Source organism: Phocoena phocoena, chromosome 17, assembly GCF_963924675.1.
Source record: "Phocoena phocoena chromosome 17, mPhoPho1.1, whole genome shotgun sequence".
Classification (NCBI taxonomy): domain Eukaryota; kingdom Metazoa; phylum Chordata; class Mammalia; order Artiodactyla; family Phocoenidae; genus Phocoena; species Phocoena phocoena.
The window spans coordinates 76,702,518-76,726,103 of NC_089235.1; the positions used below are offsets into that span (position 1 = coordinate 76,702,518).

At 50.0% G+C, this 23,586-nt stretch overlaps 1 protein-coding gene and 1 non-coding gene across 2 annotated transcripts in view; both read right to left on the reverse strand.

The window, feature by feature from the left end:
- COL22A1 (collagen type XXII alpha 1 chain) overlaps positions 1-23,586 on the reverse strand; it is a 233,526-nt gene that overhangs the window by 54,359 nt on the left and 155,581 nt on the right. The window contains exons 37-42 of the mRNA XM_065895156.1: positions 21,361-21,465; positions 20,556-20,600; positions 12,936-13,013; positions 4,759-4,794; positions 3,792-3,845; positions 2,496-2,540 (exon numbers count right to left, since the gene is read on the reverse strand). Coding sequence (XP_065751228.1) covers positions 2,496-2,540; positions 3,792-3,845; positions 4,759-4,794; positions 12,936-13,013; positions 20,556-20,600; positions 21,361-21,465 — 363 coding nt within the window. The remainder of the gene's footprint in view (positions 1-2,495; positions 2,541-3,791; positions 3,846-4,758; positions 4,795-12,935; positions 13,014-20,555; positions 20,601-21,360; positions 21,466-23,586) is intronic.
- Positions 19,227-19,333, reverse strand: LOC136137372 (U6 spliceosomal RNA). The gene has a single exon (XR_010656712.1). It is a non-coding gene; the product is annotated as a U6 spliceosomal RNA (small nuclear RNA).

The following is a 23,586-nucleotide window of genomic DNA, read 5'->3' on the forward strand; positions in this document are numbered from 1 at the left end:
GCATCTGCTGAACAAAGCCAAGAACGTCCTTAGTTACCTGAGACCGACCCTCAGGAGGAAGGGCAACTTGTGCCACATTAATTAAAGCTTTAAAAGGGGGAGAGGGGTTTTCTTTTGACGCCTTATTATTTTCCCCTGGGAAGTTAATAACCTAAGATTCCTATTGTTCAAATCGGCACATTTTCACACTGCTGGCCTTGTATTCTTTGGAATATTTTTCTGCTGTCATTTGAGCCCCTTGTAGAGTTAGAATGAGCTCTATTAGACAGCACGGCTGGGCATCAGTTAGAAAAGGAGAACAAGGAGTGAGTTTTCTGTCTAGGTACAGCGTGGCCTTGGGGATAACTCAGTTAATGTCCTGTTGTGGTCCGTTTCTGTGGGTCTCACAAGATAGGTCTGAATACACAGGAGCAAGGCCGTTGTGGGGTGGTGGCCTCCTGAAGGTGGACACAGGACGCATCAGAGATTGCCATGTTTGCTCTGGAGGAATTGGTTGTTGATGGGATAAGAGAACAGGAGTGGGAAGTGCCGGGGTATAGGAGACATAGTCTGTGCCCTGCTTAGACCCTCCTTCCCTCCTGGTGTGCTCAACCACCAGCTGCCGGGACGCTGGCTGGAAGGTCACACAGAGACGTTACACAGTCAATAATGAGCTGACATGGAGGTGAGAGTGGCCGGCCTCTCCACTCGAGATGGGCCAGCTCCACGGGGCTGCTTGCTCCCCGTAGGCTCAGAATGAGCCTAGATTCCAGCTGAGCCCACAACCCCACCACGCCCTGCTTCCTTCAATCCTGGCAGGTTTCACCTCAATCAGTTGGCACAAGCAGAGGCTCTGCTTCCAGAGAACCCAAGCCTAGACAGAGGGATTCCCAGGACAGTGCAGCCCTGGAGAAACACTGTAGGCCCCACTCTCCACCCCCTGAGGGACGATGACTGTAGGAAGGGCTTAGCTCAGCAGGCCTGGGTTGTCCAAAACCTGCACATTCCAAAGGTCCAGCCCTGGCTGGCTCCTGGGAGATAACGTCTAAGTCCTTGGAATGCCCTACCTGATAAGAGTGCCTTTGTTTACCTAGGGTCTTGGGCCAAGCAGATAACTTATGCTAACACCGTGATCTATGGCGGGGTCCCTGGACCACGTGGGAGGGCTGGAGATGGTGGAATAACCCAGCCCAGCCAGGGAGGTACCACACCTAGGAGACCTGGACACCAAGGTCTGCCCGAGCGTCCCTCAGTGGCAACACCTGCTGCATTTCAGAGCACGTGGTCATCCACGTGCCCTCTGATTACACACAACTGCTGGGAAAACTGAGTGCTGGGAGGGGACACCTGGAACCCTGAGCCTCGTCTCTCAGGGCCTCTGCACTGTGCGTCTCCAGATCTCTGCTGTGCCCAGCAGCCCGGGTAAGTCAGGAACAGATGTTCAAGCCCTCAGGGGCCTCCAGGCCTTGGGTCCTTGCCTGAAACTTGTAGCAGGTCAGGCTCACCGAGGAGAAAGATGGCCTCTCCGACCCATCCTGAGGGGAAGCTCCTGCCCCGGGGAGCTTACTGGAGTCTGACACCAGCCCTGAGGCCTGAGATTCCCCAGTTGCAGCCGCCACTGGTTCCTCCATCTTGGGTAGCATCTTCTGATGGACTAATTTCTCCTGTGTCTTCACAGCTGTCGCCCCACTCACCCAGACCTGCTCATCCACACTGTTCCTTCCCTGGAGGGCCCACTCGTGGCCTGGTTAACTGGCTAAGCCTTTGGGGCTTCTCTGGCATTGGTAACTTAATTGGGAGGCGGTTCCCCAGAAGGTGAATACACTGCACACGAAGGATGCCTGCAGGAACCTTGGGCTAAAGTGCGGATGGATATATAGCCCAGGACCAGACACTCAGGACTGTCCATTTCCGCTCAACCTGCTCTCGCTGTGAGAGAGGAAAGAAAGTTTCTTCTACTCTAAAAAGGGGGAAGCCCGGAGGTACTGACATTACTGAACAAAAGGGCAGGACACGGGCCAGTGTGGAACTTGCCGTGAATGCGGCTCTTGTCCATTTGCTCTCCCCCAAATCACCATTCATCCTTCTCTGTCCTGCTCCAGGCCCGGGAGGCTGCACCCTGGGGATGTGTCGGGGGACTCACCTGCCTGCTGGCTCTCGGGTGAGCTGGACCAATAAGAGGCACGTTAGGAAACTGGAGTGGGGGGCGGAGGCACTGCTCCCTCCTTGCCTCTGGCCAGGCTTCCTGGCAGTGGCTTTGAACCCACAATGACAGTCCCCTTCTTCCCCACCAGCCTCGCTTTCTCTTGGCTCTGGAGAGAAGCACAAGATGGTACTGGCTTCCCCCTGTGCTTTATCTCTGGGTGGCACAGCATCTCTGCTTAGTTCCCTCTGCCCACAGCTCTGTCAAAAGCCCCTTCTTAAAGTCTCTTGCACTATACGAGCTGCATTTTATTCTGCCCGAACCCCTGACTGATGATCAAGACTCGTCCAGAACAGGTAGATGACATACATACCGGTTTGCCAGGAGGCCCTCTTTCTCCTGGATTTCCAGGTACACCCTAAGAGAAGAGAGAAAGGACATTAGTTCTGCTAAGCACATAATCCTGACCCACCCTGCACACCCTCTCCCCCAACCTCTATAATCTGCCGGGTGTAACTCAGTAGAAAAAATCACCCAACCGTGAAGACTGGCACCAATAAAAATTCAAGGTTTCCAATCTCCACTGAATACCCGAAGCTTCTCAGGAAATACTCAACTGTGCTGAATGTTCAAAACAGTAAACTACCCCTCCTAGAACTCCTTTCCAAAACGTGGAACCGAAAACCACTCGTGCATGCAAAGTGTGTACCTGTGTGTGCACGTCTGTGTACACACACACACACACACACACACACACCCCTATCTTAAATTTCTGCCATCATTTTCCAAACACAGGAGGAAGGACCAGCTTTGAAAAAGAAGGCTCTTCTACGGAACTGACTCTAAGGGTGTAATACTGAGAGTGGAGCAGATACAATAAATTCAAGTATTTGGAGACAGGAATGAGAGGGTAACTTTCTTCTCTGAAACAGAACCCAAGGAAGGGAAGGGGAGGGTGATTTATTGTTTTTGCTTATAGGAACCAAAACTATAGACATGGAAAGATGCGAGTCTAAGCAACAAGTCTAGCACTGCTGGTTAATGGTGCCAGACCTCTGCTCCAAGAACTCATGGTTGCCTTTTATCCATTTGGTCAGTAAGTCTGTATCGAGTAACATCTACGTGCCTGTCACCTGTTAGGCATCAAGGACCTAGAGATGCATAAGACCCATGGTTCCTACCTTCTTGGAGCTCAGATCTATCTGAACGAAAGTCAGATCACAGAGATAAGAGACGACTGTCACTGTCACAAAGTGGGAAGAGATACAGCCTCAAAGAGTATTAGGTAAGTCTGTAGAATTCCCTTGAAGGGAGAAAGCCATTACAGGGATCAGTTAGGAACAGGTCCATGGAGAAGATGATACCTGATCTGAGCAGAACTGACCAGCTAGGTACAAAAGAAAATTGACAAAACAATAGGAAACATTGCACGGGATAACCGGAGCTTACAAGTTTCTGAAAGCATCACACAAAAGCCAAAGAAGTGAAACTAGACAATGCAAGCTTACAGGGCACAGGGAATAGAGGAGCAAAACGTAAAAAATGTTCATGGGGGAGGGGTGACTAGTGAAGATGACCAGCTCCCATGGGGGCATCCTGGTCAAGGGAGGCCGGGAGAGGCTGGAGAAGGGTTCGGGAGACAGAGCCTGCACCCTTTGCCTTTACTTACGTCTTGGCCAGCTGGTCCCTGGGGACCGGGAAATCCAGGTGGGCCTCGAGATCCCTGAAGAAAAAGAAAAGACATCCCCCCCACCGTTTAAGCAAAATAAGGCCCCCCTTTCCTCGGGTCGGTTCTCCTTGTATAAAAGGCCTGGTGCTCTGAGGACTCTCGATGGAACATGGGTGCCTGAGAGCTGCCTTCTCAGAGCTTACGCATTTCACCGCGCTCGTGGAGGTGGATGCATTAAATACACACAGAAAGGATGCTCGGGAAGTCTTCCCCGTGAGCCTGACTGCCCAGGCCCCCTTCGCAGGCCCCTTTCTTGAGTGGACAGGGCAGCTCCTGCAGTGAGACGGGCCTGAGCTCACCCTGGGTGCCGTGCGGATAACCAGCCCCGGTGCTGGCCGGCTGGGTAGATTGCCCTATGAGAGGCCCAGCTCAGAGCCCAGCACTCAGGTGACCATCACTATTTGTTATTGGAAAGTCATTCCCACTCTGCTGAAAATTTCTAGACACTGTCAGGAATCAGCACAAATCATCTCTCATGATGGATCTCACTTCCTGTAGGAATTTTCCTGTGTCTTCCACCCACCTTACAGATTAAGAGAGAGCCCTCACTTGCTCAGGGCTATGTGGCCGGGGGTGTGAAGCCAGGATTCAAAATTAGTTCCTCCGGCAATGTGATTAAATTTGTTTAACCATGGCTGTCCTTCTGGGAAGCAGAGATAGCAGAAAGCAAAGGCAGCGTCAGTCTGGCCAACGATCACCATCACCGTGCTCACTGCACTGGGCAACGCCCCACTCCCTCCTACTCCAGCATTCCATAGGTCAGTGCTTACACCTTGGAGAGTTCGCACTGTTTGACATTAAAGATTTTTGGAAACTATTGTATTTTCTGGCCCCTGCAATTTGAAATTGCTTTGATCGCATAATTTCTCCCATCAAAACCCAGCCCTCTATTTAAATCATACTGTACCTGAGGTCCTTTTTCTCCTGGTGGTCCAGAGGGGCCCTAAGAAACAAACAAACAAATAAGCTAACGAGAAGTGAAATTTTATTTAAACATGCTGTGGTGTTTATTTCTAAGCTAGGTCTTTAACTGTCCTGAAAGGAGGAGCTGACTTCCCCCATCTTTAAGACATAGTGTCACATCCTCTCATACCACCCACTATCGTTGCACGTGGGAATCTTCCTGGAACCTTCTCCACCTGCCCCTGAACTAGTGCTACCCCATCCTGGCACCCACTGGATGTCTGACACTTGAGCCCATCTCTAGCTCTGGTGTGGAGTGGAAGCAGCATCCCAGCATTCTCGTGCTGTGCCCCCTTCCTGCTTGGGCAGCACAGGCCTTGCGGGGGCAGGTACATCCAGAGCCAGAATCCCCAGACACACACACACACTCGCGGGTCTCCCATCCTGCGAGTGTGACCAGCCTAGAATCTGGCTTCCGATGTTGCACTGAAGATGCGTCCCTTGCTTGAGGCATTAGTGTCTACTTTCAGTCCCTGCAGTGAGCAGAGCTGCCCCTCAGCCCTGAGAAGGCTCTGCCCTGCCTTTCTGCCTGGACACATGTTCTTGCCACACGCTGGTTCTCTGTTTAGATATCAGCACCCACGGAAACCTTCCCTGGCTTCTCCCAGGAGGCTTGTTAGAAGTGGTCTCCAGCCCCTGGGTGCATCCCATCACAGACGTGTGGCCTAGTGCTGTCATCGCTTCGGGGCTCCATCTGTCCTCTCTACTGAAAGGACTGCGTGCTGTCTTGGGGGCGCTCAGCATGCTCTCGCCAGTGCTCAGCACGGCCCCGGGTGTGGTCAGGACGCAGCAGACCACAGCACACGGCACTCTGCTAAAATTGACATTTTATGGTATGAGGAGAACTGGAAAATCTTGTGTTATCATCCTTTCCATTGACGATCAAACTAAGGCCCAGAAGAGACAAAGAACCAGCCCAAGCCACATCGGGAGTCACTCGCCAGGTGGGTTGAGTCCTACCGCCTGTTCTCGGTTCCGTGCACCTGTGCATCCCTGCAGCAGTGCCCGTGAGAACTTCCGAGATATCCCAAGAGGGAGAAGAGACGTCACTCAGAGGCATAGGTTTCTGGCAGTATGACAGGCCAGGTAACCTAAAAGCCTGCCCACCAAATGTGTCCCAGAACTGCCTGATAAAATAAAGTAAAAGCATTTCAGGTGCAGAACTGAGCACTAAAGGAAGGAGGGGACATCTCCAGAGGCCTAAGCCAAGAGGGCAAGTCGGGCAGGGAAGACAATGGACTCAGAATCCCACCTGGGGTCTACCTGACTCACAGGTCATTCTCCCTTCATTAGCTCTCACTGCTCTGTCAAGCTGTAGGTCAATGGTACACATGGACCAATATATACACATCCGAATTTCGTTCCTTTCAAAGTAGTTCCTTACTCAGACTGCACACTTATCCTTCAAGGAAAGGGCTTAGGGACAGTTTATTACTGGCCTGGGGAATGCTGTCAGATTTTAGAGGCACCTTTTGTTTCCAAATTAAACTCCATGATCCACCTCAAGCATTTGACTTGTTCATTAGACTAAGCTCCGAATTCCTCTCTCCCATCATTTAATATGAAATCTACATGTGAAGCATGGATTTTGTTGTCAAAAAGGTCTTCATTTCAAATCGGAGCTCTAACAATTATTAGTCATTTGACCTTGAGCATGTTACTTAGTTTCTCTGAGCTTCAGACTCCTCAACACAAATACAAAGCTAGGTGATCACCTTGCCTTGTGTGATCAGAAACAGAAGATCCTCTAAGTAGAGAACCAGACCGGTGCCTGGCCCATACGTAACAGGCATTCCCACGCTATCTTGCTAGTATACTTTTAAGAAATAGAAAAGTGTGTTGTGGAGGAGGGATTGTATCATGACTTCCCAATGTCATTCCTAAATCTGAAGCCTAAACACGTGTTCAACAATAATGACCCTCTTTCCCGAGATTACGCCCTCTGATGGGTTTGTTCAAGAGTCACTTTACCCAAAATACATATTTTGGCCTTTGACACCATTTTTCCACTAAAAGGAACTCCAGCTCCTTGTAGAAATGACTGATCCCAGATCTGGGTAAGGAGTACGTACAAGTCTGGAACATCCTGTCATTCCAAAGAGCAAGGAAACTACCGAAGACTGCAGGGTCAACTTGAACAGTCTCCTATTTGCATCAAATAAGACCATTCGAACAGTGAAAGGAAGGATAACTGCAGTATATTAAAACAAGTCAAATGTGTTTAAATCCACGGGTTCAAAATTATCGATAAAAAACAAAAACACCTCATTGATCATCTTTGCAAGATGCTAGGCAACCAAGTCGTTATTTGAAAATGATTAAAGGGAAAGCATTTATATTCTGCCTTCCATGTGAGCTGTTCCACTGGGTATCCGAATTGTACATGAGGGAACATCTCTCCATACAGAAGTATCCTAGCTAACACATAAAAAAGAACTGACTGAACTAGAATAGCACCAATTTGCAAGCCCTGATGTGCTAACTGATCTACACCTTGTCTATCAAAGGGTGTGAATGTCACAGCAAAGACACCACTGGACATCACACGCCTCCTGATGGCAGTCTTGCCAGAAAGATCAAACCTGAATCTGCTCCAGCCTCGACGCCCAAGTACGGGTGTACAGGAAACACAGGGACAGAGCAGTGCTAAACTGTTCTATGAGCAAAGTCCAGACAGTGGGAAGTTCTGAGACCAAACAATAAATCTTGTCTCATCAATTAAAATACTGCCGTTTATATTTATATAAATTTGAAATTTGATCCCCTCTCCCTCCCTCCCATAGATATCTATTTGAAAACACAGCTCGTTTCATTCTCCATCATCTTTTATCTCAAGGGCTCATGGGTACCAGGCTAAGTGCTGGGCTTGCCTTTCATCAGCCCAGTGAGCCAGGCACACTGTCTGAACCTCAGTTTCCTCATCTGTAAGCTGGAAACAATCATAGTTCAGGCTCACAGAACCACTACAAAGACTGAGGAGGGCAGTGCACGTAAAGGGCCTCCCACCGGAGCCTGGCCCGTCGTATAAGTGCTCAGTATGCCTAGGAATTATTATTAGGAACAACAAAAAGCCTTCTTGAGATCAGAAAGGAGAGTTTCCAACCAGAAGTGAGAGTAGAAATTTATTTAAACCCCCCCCCTTTTTTTTTTCCCATCAAGAGAAGAATCCCCTCATACTTTAATCTAAAAAGCCAAGATTGGGATATTCAGCTCCTGGTTATACAGGGAGCCCTGGGGTCTGGGGCCGTGTGTTGTCGGTAGGGATCCTCCCCAACCCCTCCTCTTCTGCCCACGGGACCCTGCTCTGCGCACAGGACCTTGCTCCGCGCACAGTGCAAGACGAGAGCGCGTGGCCGGGAATGAAGCCCTGCAGAGCCTGTCCTGAGTGTCGGCTTTGAGGTACCTCTCAAGAAATGCCTGGTGTCCCCAAGTGGCAGCCGGGCAGATGGGGCTAGCCGGCTGTACATGCTCGTTTCGAGGGGCCACAGGCCAGCCTAACTCCAGGACAACAGGAGTGGCTCTGTGGTCCTTAGAACCAAAGGAATTGGACTAAACCAGCAGATACGACATATGAACAGAAACAACAGCTAGACTTGCGGGTCAATAGTTCGGAAGTGGTAATGTACGTGAGAAGACCCTGGCACAGGAAAGGACAATGTAAATGTGAACTTCTGTTCTACCACTGCCCTGCTTGGGCATCCGCTTGGAGCTGGAATGCTGGCATCCAATCCCAGTTCTACCACATCCTAACTGTGGCTTCAGGCAAGTGTCACGTCTCTTAAGTGGCTTCCTTTATTTGTAAAATGAAAGGGAGAACAAGATCTGCCTGGAAGGGTGGCTGGGAGGATTGGATGAGAAGTTGTCCACGAGATAAATGAGAGAATGGGTGTGGGTGCCCTGCTCACCCCGGACCCTGCAGTAGGCAGGCCACGTGAGCTGCGGTTACGACTGCTCTAGCTTTCAGCGGCTTTCATTTCTGTTCTTATTATGTTACTCCCTAGAAGAGGGGGAGCAGAAGAAAAACAAAGAACCTACGGGTTAGGACACGTGACACCTTCCAGTTAGGACACGTGACGTGTGTTTTTGCACACAATCAGCTCCATGCTTCCTTTTCCCCGATCACACTGTTGGTCTAAGGGCTGTTGAACTAGTTTTCTTTGTGTGTGACCCTCAGCGTCTGGGCAAACAGGCGTCAGAACAAGTGACTCCAGAGAGGGAAAACTGAAGATGTAGAGAACGGAGGCGCAATTTCAGCCAGTAAAGGTTGAGAAAGACGTCTGGGAAGGACTTCTATGACCTCAGAAGGTCCAAGGCAAGGTTCCAAGTGTTATTACCAATACTACCACATTGTAATCTGCCCAGCACCCCTGATTCATAAGGAAACTACTGCTCAGCACGGAGTCTTGGGGTGCGGGCTGCCAGCGGGGATCCCGCCCTTGCAGACCTCAGGCTCCAAGGCTCAGTGAGCTTCAGCAACACTTTGATCTGCCCTCAGACGCTGCAAAAGGAAGATCAGAGGCAACCTGAGGATCAAAGGGATTTTTTTGGTTAATGTCTTGAAGGGAGAAGCCAAGACTCCAAACAACTGCCTCCCCATCCACCCCCCGCCCCACGACGTGCAGGCGTCGGCAGAGAAAGTCCCGGGCTCCTTCCAGGGGTCAGCGCTGCTCCTGGACGCCGAAGGCCTTGGAGCTCAGCGCCACGGAAGGAAGGACGAGAAGGATCCAGCCTTCACGTGAGCACGTAATGGAAGCGAACAACCCTGCCCATCCTGCCAAAGCCACAGGAGAGCTGAAGCAGAGGAAGAGAACTGGCTTTGGAGGATGTGGCAGTCATCTGCACCCTGGCCCTGGCCCTGGCCCAGCTGCGTGACACTGGCCAAGTCACCTCACCTTCTGAGCCTCAGACTGTTTACCTGGAAAACACTGACGAAGCAGGCACCTTCAGGACCTCTCTCCAAATCCCCTGGGCACGCACCCACCCGGCAGCTCCTCCCTGAAGGTGCCTGCCCCGGGGGCGTCTGTAGCCATAAGGGGATGCTCACCCCGAGTGCAGGGCAGCTCCCCGGGAGCAGCCTTCCACCAATGCCCAACGGGAGTCGGTATGCAAACACCCCGGCTCTGCCGCCCTTTTCGAAGAACAGCTCTGCAGCCGTACCCCAGTCTCCAAGGGCTTGTCAGTGGAGGCTGCCACTCCCTAAGGGGTGATTTCTGAGACAACTTCCCAAATAAACTCCTTGCCCTTGAATCCTGTTCTCAGGAGATGCTTCTGCAGAAGCCCAGCCTTCACCAAGGGATAAACCAACTTTCAGGGGACTGAAGGGCTGAGGATGTGGACGCTTCTGGACTCAGCACAGGACCACATATGGACCACTCAGCCAGGGTCAGGGCTCCTGTAAAGCACAGGCGTGTGAGGGACGAACTCACAGCCTGTCGGCACCCCTTCTCCACCTTCTCCGCACACCCGCTCTCAACACACCCCTGAGCCCTCATTACCGACAGCCAGGCCATTAGAAAGGAGCGTCAGCCAGAGACAGAATTCATGAAAATTCAGTAACGCTGCCCCCACCACGGAGGCTTTTAATAAGTCGAAGTGGAGGGAGGACACTGAATAGTTGATTTTCGGCCTCTTGGCTGGAAGCAGCCAATTACTTTTCAGGTGGAATCACTGGGGTAGTAACGTATTTCCCGGGCGATTTCATCGCTCTGAAGCGGGAGGTGGGGCGAGGAGTGCCCGCCTCTGCTGTCTGGCTTTCTGATTAAGGGCTTGATATGATGGATCCTGGGGAGCGGACGGGGCATGGAAAGACCCGTGAAATGACAGAGGGACCACCCAGCTTACAGCCCTGCGGTTCCTCTTTCAGTCCGTTTCTCTCCTAAGGGGCTAATTCCTGCATGATTCAGAATCCTAATTCCAACAGAGCAGGCCCCGTGAAAAGCGGGATTTCAGAAGGAAGGAAGCCTGAGCGCTGTCTCTTCAGTACACCCTCTGCCACGTTGTTCCTCCTGGCTACCAGCAGATGAAGAAAAACAGCCAAAGACAAAAGATAAAACGGATGTAATAGAGGGTTTTGTTCATCAGAAATTTTAGCGGAGAATCTCTTCTAAGAAAAACAGACTAAAACTGGACATTTCCAAGAGGATACCACCTGCCTTCTCCCTGGTTTCCGGGGACCTTTAGGAAGACACAAGGCCACTGGTCTTGTGTCTACCACCTTGAAGGTCGCCCTGTTGCTGGGGGCTGGAGTGGAAGTGATGTGGTCATTTCTGGTACGAGGCGCACTTGGTAGGGGGCTGGTCAGAGAAGAGAGTGCCCCGGGGAATTTCAGGGACAAAGTGAGAGGCCCAAGACCAGCCCTGGGGTGTAAGAGCACCACCAGGGGGAGAAGAGGGGGTTTTAATTTAACAAGTGGCACTGTGGGTGATACACTGGATTTCCTCTCAAATTCTTTGAGAGACAGATGAGGAATGAATGGGATCACTTTATTTCTTGAATGCAAAACCAAGCAGAGACCGGGTCATGTACTGCTCCAGTTTATATTCAGATTACATTGAACGGGGGTGAAGTTAGACCGTGCTTCTGGGTTAAGATAATAATGATCCCAACAGTATCAACACTGATACATGCGCAGTTTGGATATTAAGAGGCTTAGCCACAGTATCTGTAGACCACTGGGCATTGGAGCTTCCTTTAAATAACAGTAAGACAAGTGCCACAGACTGAATGCTCGCGTCTCCCCAAAATTCATACATAGAAACCTTAACCCCCAGTGCGATGGTATTCGGAAATAGGGGTTTGGGGTGACTAGGTCACGAGGGTGAAGCCCTTATGAATGGAATTAGTCTTTCTAAAGAAACTTCAGAAAACCCCCTGACGCTTTCCACCCACCACATGAGGACATACAAAAAACAGCCATCTATGAACCAGAAAGCGGGCCCTCACCAGACACTGGATCCGCCAGCACCTTGATCTCGGGCTTCTTAGCCTCTAGTACTGTGGAAAGTAAATTTCTGTTGTGTTTAAGCCACCCAGTCTAAGGAATTTTTGTTACAGCAGCCCAAACAGACTAAGACAACGTGGCTGCCAAAAAACCAGAAAATGCAAGTTTAAGGCGCATGAATAAGGTACTGTGTCCTTAGCAAAGAAGGGACTAAACAGAGGATAAAACCCCAGGATTGAAAACTGGTCTTAAGTTCTGAAAGTCATCATTCAGTAAAAGGGGTGGGGATGGAGGGGGGGAGGTGGGCTCTTTGTGGTACAAAGGGAAGAATTAGAAGCAGCGGTAGAAGATACAGACAAGCATAATCCTACATTCTCTGGAAAGAAATTCCTAAAAAACGTCTATTCTCTACGGAAATAACTGTCCAAATATCAAACCCAGATGTACTAGCTTTGAAAGAAGTGTCTCCTATTCCTGGAGGTCTTCGGGGTATGCTGACTGAAGACGCTCACAGCAATCCTCAGCTTGGATGGGGCCTGGGGGTCATGGATGCCCATGACCTCTCACAGCTCAAAGGTTTTCCGGTTCTTAAAGTTACCACCTCCAGGGAGCCTGCCAGCTCACCCCCAGGAGACTGATGTGAATTATTCATCAAAACCACCAATCCAAAGACCACTTCCTAGATTTTATTTTGGAGATAAAAACCTCCTTGATTCCACTTACGTTCTCACCTGTACGTTAATTGGAGGAAGAGGGGTAATGAACTCATTTTTGCCTGAAATACATGAAAGCGTGCTGTTTCTTCCACATCACACCCCTTTCCCGACCAATTCACGTTCACTGGCTATACCTCAGTTTTTGCAAAGTCTGGCCAGTGAGCACTGTTTTTTCCTTTTTATTTTTTAGTGAGTTTTGTTCTCTCACTCCTCTTTGAATGAGACAAGTCTTGGTCTCCCCAGAAAAGCCTTATTCCTATAAGAAATACACCAAGTTTTAGAAACAGTGTCAGTCACGGTGGACAGACCTACAGCCTGGCCGGCCCAGGCATCAACGACCCACTACCAGATTAGCCGGGAAAGCCGTGTCCCTGCTGCAGGGCCTGAGCAGCAGGTCCCCTGGGAGCCAGCAGGGGCTGACTGTGTGCCAGGGAGAAAGGGTGTGCGGGGTGGGTAAGGACTCACAGGAGGGCCAGTGACCCCAATGCCCGGGTCTCCGTGGTTGCCAGGAGAGCCGGGGATCCCAGGTGCACCACGGTCCCCCTGCAAAGAGAAAACACAAGGTGAAGAGGTCAGCTCTGGGCAAGAGAGAGCCAGGGTGCAGGGGAATTATGCCCCTCCCACTGTCCGATCACACTCTCCAGCCAGCACTTCTGCCCCAACCCGGATTCCGAGTGCCCCCTGAAGTTCATCCAAGCTGCCATCATCCCACCCAGTCCAACACCCGTGGACCACAGCCACTGACCGCGACCATGCACCTTTCAGGGCTGACCATGCCCCAACCCTGACCATGGCTCCAGATGTGATTGTAACAATGTGACACCCCCCCCCACAACGTGACCACAATTCCAAGTGTTACGGTGCTTTCTCCAGGCTTCACCTTGCCCCCATCCTGGACCCATGACCATGTACCCACATTTCAGCTTAATGCCCACATCACCAATACATTAATCCATCATTTCACCAATAATTTGCCAAGTACCTACATTTTGTGGGTCACTTTTCCAGGGGGTGGGAGCGGGGAGAACGACTGAGATGTAACCTTTGCCTCGTGCATGGCGGTTAATATAGTGCACGTTTAAGTTCTGCCTTCAGCACTCAGTCACTGCTGGCTTAAGAGAGCGACACGTTTCCTGAGCTCTAGTCCTTCATTTACGAAGGGCAGGTAGTAGCAGGAGCTGCCAGGCCCGCAGACGCCGTGCCTGTTAGGGGATCGTGCCTACAGGGCGCCTGGCACAGCAGCCAGTGCACGTAGGCCGTCGGGGCTGCGGCTGTTCTCAGGCGCCTGTCATTCTGGACGATGATCGGAAGAGTAGAGGGGAAGGAAAGAAGAAGAGGGAAGAAGTTCTGCTTTGCCACTTGCTGTAGAAGGATGCTGAGACAGTCATGCCTTCTTCTGCACAATTTCAAAATCCTCCCCCTCTGAGAACAAGAGCTTATGCTAACTGAGATGGCAGCCAAAGTCGACTTGCACTGACACAGGCTATTCACAGTCTTTACACATCTCGTTTTGTGTGGATACTTACACGTTTCTGTTACATCAATAGTAACGAGTCTGATGAGGAAAGCTGCCCCCCACACCACGGTAAATGCAATGTATGTTGCTTGCAAATTATTACCTTTCTAAATTCCAAAATAAATTCAATCTGAAGCACCCGGGGCCCCCAGGATTTTGTGTAAGAAACTGTGCACCTCTGTTAGGTCAGCAGACGGCAGCCAAGCCTGATACTGAAATGGGGGGTGACCCCGGTGAAAGCACTTAACATCTCCAGGATGAGTTAACTCGTATGACAGATGGAAACAGCCTTAGGAGGTCATTATGAAGAGCCAATGAGATAATATGCAGCACATTTATTTCAGGTAGAACCTGGCGTTGCTAGGCAACACGGCTTTATTAAGGTTTATGTGTTTAAGCATTAAGGGAAAACCCTATTAATCGTCAGCTTATCCTGTAACCACCATCTCAATTTGAAAACTTTACATTTTGGACCTTTAAGAAAAGTCACGCTTCAAGATGATTTGTTTTTCTTGCAGTATGACTGTTCCTTGGATGAGTATATAAGTTATATACTCGTTCAACGAAGGTTGGTTGTTTATTCATTGCAAACCGCAGTCCAGACTCCAAGACCAAAGATGACTCGACCATGAGCCCATTTTCAATACTCCATGTTAAATTCAGAAGAGAAATCGAAACAGGGCTTGTGAAGTTCTCACAAAAGAGATGAACCACAATCCAAACCTCTCACTAAACTCTGGTAACACTGTCTCTCTCCCTCCTCCCTCCAGGTGGACGGTGGCGACGTGTCCTGAGAGCTGCGGCATCCCTCTGTCCCGCCCTCGCTTCTGTAAACAGTCCCCAAGAAATCCTCTTCAGAGCCCCAGATGGTGCCTTCTGTTTCTTTAGAATAATATGATATGGCTGATTCTGGGAAGTACAAGGTGCCTGGGACTGCCAGGAGATCTGATTTGTGTGCCTGGGGAAGGTAGGAAGTCAAGAAATAAGGCAAATGTGGGAAAAGGGTAATGAACTAAGAATGAACACGATCAGTGCCGCGTCCCTCACCAGCACATTGTAACAGCGAGAGGATGAGGCAGAAGACGTCAAACTGGCCGTCAGGTGATGACAAGTCCAGTCTTAGGACTGAAACCGAGCTCCCCTAAAATCCAGTTCCCCCGTGAGTTGATGGCTAACCTCTCTCCATCCCAAACTTTATTCCCGTTCTTGCCCTGCCCCTGTTTCTCTCAGGAATGAAGAGTATCAAAGAAAAGGCGGGCCTGAAACTGAACAGGACCCTGTACCTTCCCCGGTACAACCCCCTCCAGGTCGTGTCCTCACTTCTTTGGCCTTCACCGAGTTCCAAAGAGCAGACTCAAGCAGTTACCGATTAGGGAAGAGAGGGGAAGCAGACACAAAGGAACAGCGGTTAAGCGAGAAAAGTTATGGTAACCCGTACAACAGCTGAGCAATGAAACAGCCTCAGGACTCCTAGTTCCTCCTCAAGGGATATACGTAACCATCTGACACGCACCTTCGAGCTGTTCTGCAGAAATAAAGACGCCCACCCACTAGAGGATGCTGACCACAAGCATGTAGACCCCAGACTGGCTGGAACCAGAAGGCTGATGACTGAGATCCCCAAACATCACCCTGCCACCTCACCACCAGTCAATGAGAGAAATGTCCGCGAGCTGATCACACACCCTACGACCCTCACCTTCCCGTTGCTTTTAAACCCTTGTCTGAAAGCCATCAGGGGTTCAGGTCTCACTAGCCGCCCATCCTCTTTGCTTGGCCCGGCAACAAACACTACTTTCCTTCACCACAACCCGGTGTCTGCAGAGAGGCTTTGCCGCGAATCAGGCAAGTGCACCCAAGCTCCGTTCCTAACAGAACAATGTCAATCTGGTCCTGTGACTTTGCATAAATGCCATAACCTCTCTGGCACCTTCAGATCCTCATCAATTAGGGAAAAAAAGAACATTCTACCAAATTCCCATGTATCTTCCGTAGACTCATGTACAAGGTAAGAAACCATATAACATGAAGTATTTTATAATTATATTTTATCAGCCGCATCAGAAGACAGAAAATAAACTAAGCACACAAAAATGTCAGAAATATCCATGTTGTTTTGCACCCGTTCCTCTTCACAGTGGTTAATGTAAACTTCTTCCTGTTACTTTCTGTCTTATCGTGGCTTCCCCCTTCTTCCCAAGGCTCTATTTCATGCGTAGCACAAAACCCTAACCACTGAAGGCTAAATCACACCAACGGTGGAATCTGAATTTTTCCATGCGGTCTGTTCACACCCCTGCTTCTTGCACCAGCTGTTCCCCTCGTGGGGATGTTGTCTGATCCAGGTTCTAAGCTTCCAAACACTTCCCCACCAATTAAGACTCAGCCCAATCATTCCATCTCCATAAACCCACCTCCGCCTGCCCCCCTCTCTGCCTTCCGGAAGCTATTCGAATATATCCTCATTAATCTTAACACACTGCCCTCCCATTTTGTCTGTCTGACCCTCTGACTTCTGTGTGTCTTAAAAGAAGAAGAAAACTATCCATTCACTCCTTTAACCATTAATCCAACAAATATTTGTAAAGTACCAAAAATGAGTCAGACCCTATGTTGGGTACAATCTCTACACGCTTTCGCATCCACAATGCCCAGTGTAGGGCCTGGAATAGCCCTTTAATAGCCAATTCCTGAACGCCCGAATGAATGAACCTCTCATCACTCACGTTTTGTCAGGTACTAAATTTTGCTTTTGACCAAAATCAACTTTTTTTTTCCCAGGAGGGAACATGATGAAAGACCTCTCCCAGCCCAGCCCAGGATCTGAGTCACACTGATTGATCGCTGCTGCAGGGTCGCCAGGCCTGGCCCTGGTATGTTTATGCCCCTTTGTGATGCTAACATTTACCCCAAGCAACTACACATCACAGCTTAATGGACTGAAACTTTGAGAAAGTGTTTTCAAGAAAAGGGCAAAAGACCTTAAAGCCTGGTCAGCAAAAGCAAGAAGGCGCCTGATTGGGGAAAAAGGGGCGCGTGAGCTGTAATCCGTAATACCGACTGGAGTATCTGTTTTGGCTGCAAAACGTTCTGGGCCAGTTCAACACTGTTCAGGGAAGAGAGGTGTGAAGTCATGGAAGGAGAATGACATTTACTGAACATTTATGTGCTGTGAGATCACTTATCCACAGGAGCCCTTTGGGGGTTAACTATGCTTTACTCCTTTATGCAGAAAAGGAAGAGAGTCTGAAAGAATAAGCCACTTGCCCTTAAGTCATCTATCTTGCAAGTAGCTAAGCTGGGATCCTAACCCAGTTCTGTATGAAGGCAAAGTCTGTTCATTTTGCTAGAAATAAGTCCACCCAAGAGAAGGAAAGGCATCTTTAAGAGTCTTCCTGCAGTTGTAAGCAGTTAGGAAGGGCTGAGGAGGTGCCCAGGAAAACCCTTATACACTGTAGCACCCACCCTGAAATCCCCAGGGGTTTTCAGTCAGCACCAGGAACCACGGACAGTGCCTGGGCAAGGCACACTGCTGAACGCTCCCTGCTACCTCTCTCTGTCTCTCTCTCTCTCTCTCTCTGTGTGTCCCCTTCCTCCCTCCTGGTCCCCCCCATGGGCCCCCCATTCTACAACTAAAGACCTGAATTCCAATTTACCTTCCCAGCTGACTAGGGAAACCTTCATTCTAAACTACATTCTAACTTACAAATATATATTATACAATATTAACACTGAAAGGGTCATCTGTTTACACATCTCACATTTGAAACAGGAAGATGTGTTTGGCCAAAGGGACAGCACGACTTACCGTGGGTCCCACGGAGTTGAAACTGGCTGGTCAACTGGACCCCAGGGCAAGGCTCCCTGCACTCCTCACACCCCGGGGTCTCAGCCTTCCTCTCTACTCCTCACTGCTGCCTCTCCCACTTCCACTTGGGCTCTCTCTCCAGCAACTTGCCTACAGGTTCCCCACCTTCATGCTGCAACCGTGAAGCGGACTCCACAGGGCGATCTAATGATAAGAGTCACTAACATCTACAGAGCTTGTACCTGTGACAAGCAGAGGTAGACAACTATTTTTATTTGCATTATATCATTTTTGCCCAAACTGCCTGGGAGAAAGATTTCATCAACCTCAGAAATATCACAGAGAAAAGGACCTTTTAAGCCATCTTCCCCATCTCCCATTTCTGGTGCCCTTTCCAGTGCCCTTGCCTTCCTTCCAGGTCCTGAAGGTCCTCCTCTAGGGGGGGAAATTGAGAGCACAGGAGCGCTGCCAGTCAGACTCTGGGCTCACAGCATCACAGCGGAACCTCGGAGACATGCCTTCAGTTGGCTGTTAATTCACAGGGCCTCCAGAATCTGGTCCTGCTTCCTGCTCCTTTCCATACACTCCCACTGTTCCAGGTACAGGGAACTATCTTACACGCCCTCAAATTCAGGCAAAGTTGTTCCCAATTTTTTTTTCTTCAGAAACTGGGGAGTTGCCAAATATTTGCTCAGAGAACTCTCTCGTTTTTCCCCCTTTGATCATGAACTACAAAGTCGCTATCAGGGGGATGCACGTCAGCCTCCTATGACCTCAATCAGTGCAAATTTGGTACAGTTACAGAGGTCACCTGCCCAAATAGCAGAAAAAGTCAGGAAGCAAGAAAGTTGAACACAGACACCGCAGTTATTCCTGAGGCCTCAAATTCCATGTCCTGGTTATTACTGTAAACAAGCCTTTTACATATAATAAATACAACATGCTCTGCGGTTACGTTCCTCAGATCCCAAAGACACAACTGTAGAATAAAAGGAATAAAAAAAAAAAACAATGGGTATCTGGGCCTTGAGATAAAATGTCCAGTAAGAGCAGCATGTATGGGTTCCCAATGTGTTATATCTTCAATAACTTGACTGGGATGGATGGTGACCTGATCTGGGAAAGTGCTAGTTGACTCAGAAAGTGGGTCTAGGGATGACGGGCCATGACACCAAAGGCACATAAAAAGAATTTTTAAAACTGTTTTCATAAATATATGTAAGTGGATAAAAATATCATAATTATACAGTAATTCTTTAATTTATGTGATTTTGAATATACGTTAAACTAAAGCAAAAAATAAACCCTCTAATGTCTATCGCTGACTATGTCACACACATTCCTTTTGTACATAAATTCTAAACTTTACTGCATTTTATTTAATTTTTTACTTATTAAATTTTATTTAACTATTTACAGAATCACTCAGCCAAAAAACATGGAACGCTTCACGAATTTGTGTGTCATCCTTGCGCAGGGGCCATGCTAATCTTCTCTGTATCGTCCCAGTTTTAGTATATGTGCTGCCGAAGCGAGCCCTGTCACACGCATTCTTAAGTTTATGCCTTTGAGCTGGTCAAGTGATGGTTCATTGGCTGCGGGTGCATTTAGAGCACACGCTCTACTCTGAACACATTCTATTTCACGCTCCCACGGCCTTCTCCCACGTTAGTACCCTGCAGAGAACTCCTTCCTCATCTTCCCCTTCCAGTGGCTACATGCACTTCAAAATCAGGAGAAACATCACCTCCTCCAAGAAGCCTTCCACGGTCAAACGAGGCTGGGTCGGGAGGCTCCTCTGAGCTCACTTGTGCCTCAGCCTCCCTCTATCTCAGCACTTGTGAGTCTGCTTTTCCCCCGGCTCCTGAGCTGTTAGAGGGCTGGGAACACGTGACACCCATCCCTGTCACCCCACAGCCCACCTACAGGTCTGACACGCGGCAGAGGCTCAGTGGACATGCAATGGATGAGATAAAAAGTGTATTGTTAATTGATGCATTTGACTCAATGAATGACTGCTTCGCTGTGAAAATAACTCCAGGAAAACTTCCCTAGTCACTCAGGAAAGTTCTCTTAAGAACACTCCCTGATGGGTGAAGTCATGTCTTCTGAGCTGTGGCTGCAAGTGTACTAAACAAGAGACGCCTGCCGTTTGCCAAAGCATCTGCCTTCCCTCCCAGGGCCCAGCTAGAGGACAACCGCCCCTCCCCTGTAGCGTCAGGAGTCTGGTGGAAATGAGCGATCACCTCCAGGCCTGGCCCACAAAATCCTTCCCCAAGATCCTCTACCGTCTCTTCCCTCATTTGCCACCGCATACGGAGGCTCTGCGAGACACTGAAGTCCCAGAGGAAGGGGTGGCACTGGACTGGAGGAACACGGGGCTCTGGACGGACAGGTAGACAAGGACTCCTCACCCACCACAGCTCCCGTCACGCTGTGAATGAGGAATAGACTTTTCCCGTGCTAATCATCTGAAATTTGGGGATCGTTTGTGTCCCCAATTAAACTAATAATACAAGACAGACCTGTTGCTTTGCTGGTTGAAAGCATCTTTTGCAACTTGATTGCACTGCAAGCATTTATTAAGCAACAGTTATGTGGCAACTACTTTAATGTCACAGTTCAGAGTCACAGAGCCTTTAGTTAAGCGGAAGGTGACGAGCATGCAAGTAAACTGAGGTGACCAGAGACGCTGACGATCAAATTTTGTTTGGCCCCTAAGTGCAACCCATGGCATCCACGGCTCGCTAGATAAACCTACCTTAGTTCCTAGAGGTCCAGGTGATCCAGGTGGTCCACGAAGTCCCTGGGAAAATGAATGGCACAAAGATAATCATGGGACCATGAGTGAGCATTTACCCATCTACCCTGTGCCGTGGGGGGCCACAGGTGGACGGGACTCTCATCGTGACCTGTCTTGTACAGAGGAAAGGTCCCTGTGTCCTCATGTAGTGCTAAGGGCTGAAAGCCACTGAGATTTCGGGGTTCTTCATTACTGCAGCAAAATTTATTAATACATCTCACTTCGTGTCCGTGACACTCTAACACGTTTGTAAGTCCCCATGCACACAACGCTCTCATGCGTTTCCACATACGGTTTACCTGTCTGGACCACCCTCTCTGTGCTGTTCTGCCTAAAAAGTAATTTCTTCCAACTTTCACATTTCGCACAGATGCCACTTCCTGTGCAAGGTTTCCCCAGACTTACACAGACCAGGAAGCCCTTCTCCAGGATGTGCACTCCAGGACTGCCTGAGCTATGGTTATCTGTTTGCCTGGCTGTCTCATGAGCATCTCAACAGCACAGGCGCTCACCCATCTCCGTGTCCCCAGCGTCCGGCCTGGAGCCTGGCACGCGGCCAGCAGGCCGCGGGGGACTTTGCTGGGCTGGCCTAAAGGGGACAGGAGAAGACGCTTCCCCCACCCAAGACCCCTTTCCCAGCCCACCTGCTTTCACTGGCTATGACTCCGCTTCTGCAAAGGTTGACCAGTGAGCCTTTTCTTTTTTTCTCTTCTAATTCCAGCCTGGTCGTCATGGGCACAGAAACCCTGGACCCGACACTTACCGGTTCTCCATCTTTCCCTCTTCCGGGTGGCCCTGGGAGCCCAGGGGCACCAGGATCGCCCCTGGGGCCACCTGGCCCTGGGCTTCCTTCTTCTCCCATTGCTCCCTGGAAGGAAAAGCGGACAGCGTCCAGGATCAGTGACATGCAGAGAGTAAGCTTTTCAGTGGTGAGCCAACCTGAAGGGGGTTGGTGGGCTTCCTGGTGATGCCCTGCTTCAGAAAGCCCACCCCTTCTGAGGGCACAGAAAGATGGGTTGTATAATGTGTCCCCCAAAATTCATATGCTGAAGCCCTAACCCCAGTACCTCAATTTAGAAACAGAGTCTTCACAGATGTAACTAGTTAAGATGCAGTCATACTAGGGTAGCACGGACCCTAATCCAGTATGAACTGGTGTCCTCACGAGAAGGGGACATTTGGACACAGACATGTGGAGAGGGAAGTCAACGTGAAGATACAGGGAGAAGAGAGCCATCAGTAATCCAAGGAGAGGGGCCTGGAAGAGATCCTTCCCTCACAGCCCCCAGGAGGAGCCAACCCTGCTGACACCTTGATTTAGGACTTCCTGACACAGTGAGAATGGTGAGACGGTAAGTTTCTGTTGTTTAAGGCACCCAGTTTGTGATACGCTGTTCCAGCGGCCTTTGCAAACTATACAACGTGGAACATGGGAATAGGAAGGATGCTAGTCGTCTTCTAGTCCAACTTTCCTCCCACTGCAGGAAACCACCATGTGTGCCTCTTCCAGGCAGTCCTCCCATTTCTGTTTGGACTCCTATGAGAGCAGGGAGCTCACCACCTTCTCAGGCTGTTCATCCCTTTATTGGGCAGTTCCATTACATAGTGTGCCTTTATTTTCAGCCAACCCTCTCTGAAATCTTCCAGATGTTTGGCATTCAACCTTGGAGCTCTACAGATGAAATCCAATCCCTTTTCACATGACAGACTTTCAGCGATGTGAACACAGCCCGGGGCTCCAAAGTGGGGAGAGACAGACAGCCAGGATCTAATGAGGGAGCTGGGCTTGGAGTTTGCTCACCCTTTCTGACCACAAAGCCAGGAGCCCCGAAGCAGCCCTGGCTGTGGAACGCTGCGGGGTAACCACATGAGCGGCAGGAGCTCCCTTTCCCAGGGCAGGGCTCTCTCGGGCCTAGGCTTCAGTCTGACCGCCTCTGACATTTGATGCAGAGGTGAGGTAAGGTACGATGTCCCAAGGAGGGGCAAAGCAAGGGATGGAGAGGACCTGCCTGCAGGCCCGGGGCGGGGTCAGCTTCTGCAAGCCTCGGGCCAGCCACTGGACACATCCTGCTGTCCGGGATTTTCACCACTTTGCAGAGCACCGGAGGGAAGTGCCCTTCCAAATGCAGCCCTGGGTCTTGGACCTCAGCCCAGCCTTCTGCTCAGACAAGCAGAAGTGCTGGGCTCCCCCTTGAGGCTGAATGAGCCAACGGCTCACAGCTTTTCTCATCTTTGCTCAACGGGTCCTCAAAAACCTCTTCTAACCCCCTTCTAAGCTCCTCCTAAGGGGTTAGTGCCCCACTTACGTCCCCGAATAGAGCCTAATCCTTCAGACGTGGTGTAATCAAGGAAAGCCCGATGGGCCAGGTTGTTTTCCCTCGCTTAAGGATATTTTCCACAGGTTGGTGGATCATTTTTCTCTGCAGTGAATCATTTTCCTCTCTGAAGTACGTGTTTTAAAACTGAGCCTTCCCACCAGAGTGTAAAATTTTGTTATTTATCCTTGTTGCATTTTGCCAAAATAGGAAAGGTAAAATGATCACTCCTTTCAAAGGTCTCAGGCGAGGTGGACGTGAAGGGATTTGCATCAAGTTCAGACACTGCAGTGCCGGGAGGGGCCCTCTGCGGAGGAGGCATCGGGCGCCGTGGAGACGCCGAGACACCCGTTCCTGGGGGCGAAGCCTCACGTGGTGGCTCGAGACAGCGAACCGCCGTCAGCCCCCATCACCGGCCCTCTGCCGCGCCCTCTGACACATCAGTGCTTCAGTTCCTCCTTGCCACCTGTGGTCAGTGTCTCCATTTTACACACGAGAACATGCAGGTGTCAGAGGGTGCCTGCAGTCCGGGCTTCTCAGCTCCGGCGCTGCTGACATTCGGGACGGGCGCTCTGTGTTGAGACGGGGGTGCCGTCCTGTGACAGTTTAGAAGAATCCCTGGTCTCCACCCACTAGATGCCAGGAGAAGTCAGGAGTACCCCTCGGAGACGCTT